The following is an 8,608-nucleotide window of genomic DNA, read 5'->3' as shown; positions in this document are numbered from 1 at the left end:
TCTCTGTGCCTTGCCCTGGACTTTTATGTCACTTCCTGTCTCCCGTGGTGTTTGTAGTCAGTTTGTAGTCCGTTTGTTCATTGGTTCCCCTTGATTAGTCTCCCCAGGTGTGTCTTGTTAAGCTTGTTAGCCCCCTGTGTGTATATAAGTTAGCCCTAGTTTTTCTTTAGTTCCTTGTGAGTTGTTGAATGTAATGGTTGTCTGTTTGCCAGTCATTCTGTTCTTTGTTCCCTTTGGTTTTTCCATATTGTTTGTTCTAGTTTTTCCATGAAATACCAGCACATAGATCCTTGCCTCTGCCTGTTTTCCGCAGCTTCTCCACAACATTACAGTTTTTTAACTAGCGTGTCTCTTTGACTAGTGCATTTTTTGAGCCTATATTTAGTATAAGTAAAATACTTAAGTACTGTTAAAATCAGTCTATCTAAGGCTTTTACTCAAGTTGTTTTGGAATTGCTGACTTGTAACGTGTAGTGGAGTAATTTTCACTGTGAGGTATCTGTACTTTTACTCAAGTATGGTTTTTAGGTACTCTTTACACCTCTGACACACACACACACACACACACAATCTAGTGTTATTTTTGTATCATTGAGATACTACTGAATATTTTATTAATAGTTTGAATTAGGGTTTTGTTTTTAAATTTTTTTTAATTTCCATAAATTTGAAAATGTATTACAATAGAAAAGTCATTTTAATTTAAATAAGTGATCTCTAGATTACTCTTCAGAAATCTGTGTTAACTCACCTGAAGTCCTCCAGTGCCTCAAGGATCATATTACGGACAAAGTTCATCTGAACGGAGGTGAGTGGAGCTCCACGGCCCTCGGCTCCAGATTCGACTGCTGCCGCTGGAGCGGGAACTTTAGATCAAAACATCCGTCACTCACTGTGTAAGGCTGCGTTTGCACTGCAGATCTTAATGCACAGATCCGATCTTTTGACCATATCTGATTTTTTTGACCCATCTGTTTACATTCACTTTGGACACGACTGGTATCCGATATCTGTGTTTCGCCCAAAATTCCCATCTGATCACTTTACTATGCACATGGTAGACCCTCGGGTTTTGAATGGCCGTGTTATTAAAATGATTTATATAATTCACGTTGAGTGGCCATTATTATTGGAAAACTAACTCCTGAATGTTGTGCAATTTCTTACCAATATATAAAGTTCCCACCTCAATAAAATGCGAGCGCATACAGCACGCCGGCATTAAAACGCTGTCTTTATGGGCAAACGTGCCGCCCTTGCATTGTGGTGGCTTGGAGTTCTGAGCAAAAATTCCAATCTGTGTCAGACGTGAGCAAAAAATCTGATTTTTTGTGCCAGTGTAAACGCAGCCTAAAGCAATTTTTAATCTACTTGTGGCCCATTCAAACATACCTGGTGCAGCAGCAGGAGGAGCTCCGCTGACTGGCGAGTCATAGATGAGTTGGGAGGGCAGATCTCTTCTCTGACTGGGCTCAGGTGTGTTGAGCGGCTGCACGGACTGAACACGTGTGCTCTGAGCAGCAGGGGGCGTGGTTATGACATCATAGTCCTGCTGGAGGACATTCTTCTTCTCCACCTGTCAATAATCCAGATTAAAAAAAGTTGAATTTATGAATACAAAAAAAGTGTTAGATGATAAACAAAACGAGTTGGACCTTGTTGCCGTTCTGTAAATCAGTCTGTTGCGGTGGGGTAGTGATGGGCTCCTCCTCTTTGATTGGTGGAGGAGTCTGAACCACAGACGGACTATAGCAGCGACTGCCTGGAGTGCCCAATGGGGTCTTCCTCTGGGACGAGCCACCAGGAAAATGAGGTAGGTATTCAAAGTCTAGTAACACAGGAAATGCTAATGTTGGTAAACGTAAATGAAATCTTGTTATTTCATTGTTCTTATTATGCTCATGTTGATTAGTTTATACAAACTTGCCTTTTTTTCCACTTGATACATCACTCAGCCTGTGCCCTTTATACTCTAAAGAGATAATTAGCAAATAATTAGTAAATATACAGTATATGTGTGTGTGTGTGTGTGTGTGTGTGTGTGTGGAATAAGTAACCTTTTTAATTAATATTTTAATTTATACTTTTATATACTTTTAAAAATTGATCAAAAGTGACAGCAAAACTTTTATAATGTTATAAAATACTTCTATTTAAAATGCTGTTGAAAATGGAAGCGTCACGTTCAAAAAATGTATCCTGGTTTCAACAAAAACATTAAGCAGCACAATTATTTTCAACAACGATAATAAGAAATGTTTCTTGAGCAGCAAATCAGCATATTAGAATGATCATGTGTTACTGAAGACTGGAGTAATAATTGCAGAAATTTCAGCTTTGCATTACAGTAATAAATTACATTTTAAAATATATTACAACAGAAAACAGTTATTTTAAATGTAATAATATTTCATAATATTACTGTTTTTACTGTATTTTTGGTGAGCATATGTGACTTTAAAAATATGAAAAAAGTAGAAGAAAAATCTACCTACAGTAGTCTACATATATTAAATGTAGTAGGCAAAGCTGTGAAAGACCAGTTGGAAAAGTTGCCTCACCATCTCGTACAGGTGAAAAGATGTCCAAGCTGTTTCGGCCGATTCTGAACCGGTCTGTGCTGTGCTGGCCTTCCCCTTCCCTCGAGAACATATCTATACTGCCTCCTAGAGACAAGAGAGAAATGCCAAAAAAACATTTAGCCATGTAATTAATATACGACAATCATAATCTCTTGAACTCTGCCATTTATGATTGAACATAATAAAAAACACTCACCATTTCTTGAAGTTGGAGTATCAGCAAAACCATGTGTTTTGAAACCTGTAGAGAGGAGAGAAGACAGATGAAGATAAAGAAGAAAAAACAAGAACAATACATTAATAGAAATGAAAAAGAAGTGATCTTACCATCATTAAGAGGGGAGAAAATATCCAGGTTTAGGCTGTTCCGACCGATGCTGCTAAATTTCTCCACATTCGGTAGCTGACCTTGGCTGTGCTGACCCTCCGCCTCTCTGGAGAACACTTCACCAGCAGTTCCTACAAAGACAAAACATTCAGTACCTATAAAGCCATTACAAAAGCTATAAACAGGGCTTTGAAATGCTAACCGAGCTAACCAAATATGACTGAATAAGGAATAAAACCACCTATAGACATAAAAAGGAATGTTGACCTGTGACTTGGGCTTGTCCATCACCAGGAAATTCAGAGCCAGGCACACTGGGTGGGACTGTAGATGTTGGAGTGGAAGGTCCCGTCTGCTGACCGCCCAGTTTTGCTGAGATCCTCTTATTTGATTGAGAAGACTTGCTGGATGTTTTAGTGGACTGGAAACAAGTCATTTTCAATAATCTTGAATAGTTCAATGTAGGGGCAACATTTTTTTAAATCATCAGATGTTACAAAAATTGTAAAATAAAAAAATAAAATAAGAAAATCATAATACATTAAAATTTAAGTCAATTATTTCATAAAATGCATGTTACTGCATCTTTAATCATAACTATATCAGATATTGCAAACATTTAAATAAGTCAAATAAAAATATTAAATTAATAAAAATAAGAATAACTAAATATTAAAATATTAAATATTACATCAATAAAAATACTACATTAAATTAATTCAAACTAATTAAATAAAATGAATTTCACATAAAACACTGCATGATACATACCAATCAATCATTCAAAATATATTCTCAATCAGAATTTTTAAGCTATATGAGAACTTACCAAAAAATTGAAACAAACAAACTATTAAATAAACAAATGTTTGCATGATATTTTTATCCCCACATTTTGAATGATGAGGAAATGAGTCAGTTTAACAAAAAAAACACCACTACCTCACATGAAACCGAGGGTGGTTCTGAAGAAATGTGTTTATGTACAAATAACACAGACAGCTGTACCTTTAACTTGGAGGTGGAGTTCTGGAAGCGAATGCAGGTCACTGACGTCTTGTGAGCCGTGGTGATTTTGACCGGCACGCTGAGGTTTCTCAAATCATACAGGTAAATTCTGCCCTGTGTTGAGCCCACAACCAGTCCAGCTCCATCTGGAGTAAAATCAATGGCTGTGAGTGGAGACTCCACCTGCTTATTACGAAACACCCTGTGGAGATAAGCACACACATTAAATTGATTTAAAAAACAAAAACCCTAGTGTCCAAAAACTGCTTATTAAATGTGATGTTTTCTCTTACATTTTGTTGGAGGTGTCATAGCAGACAATCTTCTTATCAAGCCCCACAGTGATGAAGAGCAAATCATTGGCCGGAGAGAAGGCCAACCCTGAACATGGGGCTTTGTGCGCCCCTTCGAACAAGTGCAGCTCCTTTTGAGTGTTAGCATCCCAGAGTGCCACAGAGCCACTGTCAGATACCGTGCCCAGCAGAGACCTCTTCACCAGCGAGTACCTCAGATCATGGATGGGCTGAAGAGAGATCACATTGTATTTTATACTAGGGCTACCTGATTAATCGAAATGAAACCAAGTCTACATGCAGTTTTCCACCAAAATAAAATCTAGATGGTTGAACATTTGAAAATGAAGAAATTAAGACAGTTGTACTGTAAAATAAAGTAAACTTTTTCTCAAATGCTCAATTTCTTTAATTTACAGTGAAATATTACAATAGTAATATTTCTCATTTATACAAAACTGAACTGAGGACAATTAAAATATAAAGTTTAGTTTAGTTCACTCACTATATTTTGTCAGACTAAAAATGTCAAACTCACCACATTTGGCCCATGGCCGAAGGGTTTGCTGGACAGGTTGGTTGTGATACTGTGGAGGATGATATCTCCACTAGTGGAGCCTGATGCTGTGTAGCTATCGCCTCCATTAAAAGATACACATGTCACTTCCTCCTTGTGGTCCTACACAGAAAGAGACATGGATCAGGATGGATTAGGATGTGGCTGATTCCACCGTCTGTTTTGGGGCATTTTTGTGGTTGTATTTTAGCTTCATGGAAGAACATACTTCCAACAAACTTCCCACTGAATGTCCTTTGAAACTTTCAAACATGCTTAAAATATGTTTGTAACCATGTGATACCTTCAGGCTTCGGTGCAACCTTTTTGTCTTTAGATCCCAGATATTAACCGTGTTATCCAGTCCTCCGCTGACCAGGAACTGTGACGTGGAGTTCAGACTAACACGGGTTTGCTTTTTCTACAAACAAAAGGCCATTATGAGGCATACATAACCAAGATATATTTAGATAGGATAGAAGATATCACGGTCCTCAGCTCACCCCTTCACCCAGCTCCATTACTGGAACTGGAGATGACTTGAGGCTGGACACCACCAGCTTGTCCCCTATACTGCTGGCACTGACCAAGTACTGGTCTGAACACTGTCAAGGCAAACACCTTTCCATCTATGAAAAAATAAATATGCACCGTGTTTGTCCAACTCAGGGGCTTTCCATCTTTTAGATGCCACGGACCCCTAAATATAATCATCTACATGCGAGGGTCCCCATTCTAAAATTTAAAAGGCAGCTATATATTTTCATGTATAAAGACACAAATTATAATAATTTAAATTGGTATATTATGCAAATTTAAAATATTATTCGGAAAATATTTAGTTCCTATTAAGTGTCAATACGGTTTCTTTTAAATTCAGTAATACTGTACCATGTATTTTTTATTTTTAATTAATTGAATATAAATTTATTTATTTTATTTATTTAAAGGGGTCATATGATGCGATTTCAAGTTTTCCTTTCTCTTTGGAGTGTTACAAGCTGATTGTGCACAGATAAGATCCCTGAAGTTGCAAAGACTAAAGTCTCAAAACCAAAGAGATATTCTTTATCAAAGTTAAGACTCTGCCACGCCCCCCTAAAACGGCTCGTTCTAACACGCCCCACATATCTACCTCACTATGTGGAAATATTAGCATAATGCCGCCCAAATGTGCACGCAAAGAAAGAAGGCATGGTTTCAGTAACCGCAGTTAGTGTTAAAGCAGCCATGTCAGGGAGACGCTGTGTGTTTAAGTGCGAAAGCAAAAGCACTTTATTTGGATCACTTACAACAGAACAGCAATGCATTTTATGGACGACCGTTTCATGAACCTAGGAGAGGAGGTAATTCTGACTTTGCTATGACAATCTGGCACTTCTGAATCAGCTACTGTAAGTATGTTTTGTTATTAGTTTAAGTATTTGCTATTGACTGTTCAAATGCGGAGTGTTGCGCATCGTGTGTGTGTGTGTGTGTGAGAGAGAGAGAGAGAGACAGGGTCACATCACAGTGGAGTCAGCTGTCTTAACCGTGGCTTGTGTACTGCAAACACATACCAGCTTCATCACTGTGTCTGTCACGCGACTCTGTTCCCCTTTCGGGCTCTGTCTTTACATTTATTTTGAAAGATGAAGCTCGCGATTATGGTAAGGGGCGTTACATTTCCGACGAGTGCTTGCGGTGTTCGGCCAATCACAATGCACTGGGTCAGCTGGCCAATCAGAGCAGACTGCGCTTGTCAGAAGGAGGGACTTTGTAGAAAACGAAGCGTTTGAGAGAGGCGGGGCATAGAGGACCTACAATAATGTACAGTATTTGAAAAATAATGTGTTTTTTGAACATTAAAGCATGTCAACATATTCTGTTACACCAAATACACAAAATAATGATCTTTAAAAAAGCATCATATGACCCCCTTTAAACCTAATTTTCTATTTATTTTAATATAATTTTTTATTAATTTACTTTTTAAAATATAATTATATTAATAGAATAGTATTATTTTAATATAATATAATTAAATGAATTATTTATTTATTTTTACACTGTTTTTCTACACTTTTCTCCAGAGTCAGAGAAATTTCAAACTTCACTTTGGTAAACATGGTTGTCCTTGGAAATATCTCTTCGAAAATATGCTCCAAACACACATTATCAATGTCGACTGGCATTACTGTGGGTGAATGATGCTCAGAATGCTGATGGAAATGATTTAGAGTGATGTGACAGTTATAGAGGATACTGCTGCTGCTCCAGCACACTTGAGCCACTGGATGCGTGGCACTGTGAGGGTTGAACTGCTCCACCACCGTCATGGAAGTCGAGTCCCAGATCTTCAGGCAGTCACCTGACGACACCAGCCGCGTGACGTCCTCCATAGCAACGGCTGCCAGGAGACAAAAGATGGACAGCTGTCAGGCTCGCGACCAACCGCGTGCAATGTTGACAAGAGTCCCGAATGCTTGTACAGGAATAATAGTTACAAACAATAGTGTAGCATTGCACTTTAAAGCATTATTATTTCATTATTGTCACTTTTCTGATTAGCAAATAATGAAACGTTTTGTATAGCCACCAATTTACCTTTACATTGTGTTATTGGTAGTCTGAACTATTATTTAGAGTCTGAATTATGCCTTTACAACGCTTAAAATATCCTCAGTGACTTTGACTAAGTTACATGCAAGTTAGCCGAAGGGCAATGCAGCTAGTTCATGAAATCTTCTTTAACTTTAGTTAGAACAAATTCAGTTACATAAAAGCGACTGTAACGGCTAATTCTGATCAAAAAACATTAGGAATGAATCCGTAACGCTCATTAAAACACGTTTACTCTCCAATTCGCACTTTTTTGTTGCTGTTCGTAATGTTGTGCTAGCAGTTTCTGCATTCATCAGCTGATTAGCAACAGCTAGCTAACTTACTTACCCTTGGTTTAGACTATAAAAGAGTGGGGGGAAATGAGGAATATGCTCGTAAAAAAAACTGCACAATACATCCACGGTGGTTGAACAGATGATTCCTTTTATTTGAAAGTAAAACTTTGTCATATCAATAAAATTTGAACATCCGTGGCTCCAGTAAGGAACCGCCACTACGGCGCGCCGCTGGGCTCAAAAACAGGAAACATTCGGAATTACAGCAACGCCTGTGTGGGGAGGGCAAATATAAGTCATATCGTTTGTCAAAGTTTGCATTCATAAACACGTCTGTGAAGGAATATGCGTTCAAGTGTTTATAGCGCTGTTAAATTCAAGTAAACATAAGTTAATAAGACCAACAGAACACTTACTAGAAGATTTATTTTTAAGGAAAGACAAAGAAAAAATAAAATCACTCAGAGAAGTAATTTAATGTTTCTGAGTGCTATTAAGTCAAATAAGGAATACAAGGCAGGGTACATGACTTTGCATAGTGATAATATAGATAAATATACAGCAAGGGCTCAGAAGTGCTTCACATATTAACCTTTATCAAATAATCAAAGTTTTTAATCTCCAAAAACTGGCACAGTTCATGTTGTCCAGCTGCAGTGCCTTCCCGCCGTCATTGTGGCAGAGGTACAAGGACTTTGACGTAGTTCATGGGAAATAAGCCAGCCTCCCCTCTGATCATTCCCTCACACCAGTTCTCATCGATCTGGCTGGTCAGAATGATGATGTCGCCCTCCTTAAAGCCCAGCTCTCCCTGGTTTTCTGGCTGGAAACTGTAAAGTGCCTGACAGCAAGGCTGATCCAAGGGGGGGCTATTATCATCTAGCACACAAGAAGAAAAATACATTTTATTTATGCAGCTTCTTTCCCAAGGTTAAGGTCACTTTACAGCAAAAAAAAAAAAA

The 8,608-nt window shown here is 38.1% G+C and overlaps 2 protein-coding genes across 3 annotated transcripts in view; both read right to left on the bottom strand.

Annotated features, from left to right (window-relative positions):
* Positions 1–8,124, bottom strand: part of LOC107716683 (NEDD1 gamma-tubulin ring complex targeting factor) — a 10,791-nt gene extending 2,667 nt beyond the window's left edge. The window contains exons 1-15 of the mRNA XM_016523191.1: positions 7,699–8,124; positions 7,013–7,156; positions 5,271–5,365; positions 5,072–5,188; positions 4,750–4,890; positions 4,212–4,441; positions 3,919–4,120; positions 3,178–3,331; positions 2,910–3,041; positions 2,779–2,823; positions 2,562–2,666; positions 1,928–1,972; positions 1,656–1,828; positions 1,393–1,576; positions 752–866 (exon numbers count right to left, since the gene is read on the bottom strand). Of these exons, the coding sequence (XP_016378677.1) occupies positions 752–866; positions 1,393–1,576; positions 1,656–1,828; positions 1,928–1,972; positions 2,562–2,666; positions 2,779–2,823; positions 2,910–3,041; positions 3,178–3,331; positions 3,919–4,120; positions 4,212–4,441; positions 4,750–4,890; positions 5,072–5,188; positions 5,271–5,365; positions 7,013–7,148 (1,874 nt within the window). The 5' untranslated portion in view covers positions 7,149–7,156; positions 7,699–8,124. The remainder of the gene's footprint in view (positions 1–751; positions 867–1,392; positions 1,577–1,655; positions 1,829–1,927; positions 1,973–2,561; positions 2,667–2,778; positions 2,824–2,909; positions 3,042–3,177; positions 3,332–3,918; positions 4,121–4,211; positions 4,442–4,749; positions 4,891–5,071; positions 5,189–5,270; positions 5,366–7,012; positions 7,157–7,698) is intronic.
* Positions 8,125–8,158: 34 nt separating this feature from the next.
* Positions 8,159–8,608, bottom strand: part of LOC107716687 (endophilin-A3-like) — a 5,650-nt gene continuing 5,200 nt past the window's right edge. For both annotated transcript variants that reach the window (XM_016523195.1, XM_016523197.1), the window contains one exon: positions 8,159–8,525. In XM_016523195.1, the coding sequence (XP_016378681.1) occupies positions 8,317–8,525 (209 nt within the window). In that variant the 3' untranslated portion in view covers positions 8,159–8,316. The remainder of the gene's footprint in view (positions 8,526–8,608) is intronic.

Source organism: Sinocyclocheilus rhinocerous, unplaced genomic scaffold, assembly GCF_001515625.1.
Source record: "Sinocyclocheilus rhinocerous isolate Xijiao unplaced genomic scaffold, SAMN03320098_v1.1 scaffold1201, whole genome shotgun sequence".
Classification (NCBI taxonomy): domain Eukaryota; kingdom Metazoa; phylum Chordata; class Actinopteri; order Cypriniformes; family Cyprinidae; genus Sinocyclocheilus; species Sinocyclocheilus rhinocerous.
The sequence above is the reverse complement of the archived record's forward strand: the minus strand, read 5'-3'. Positions and strand labels throughout refer to the sequence as shown.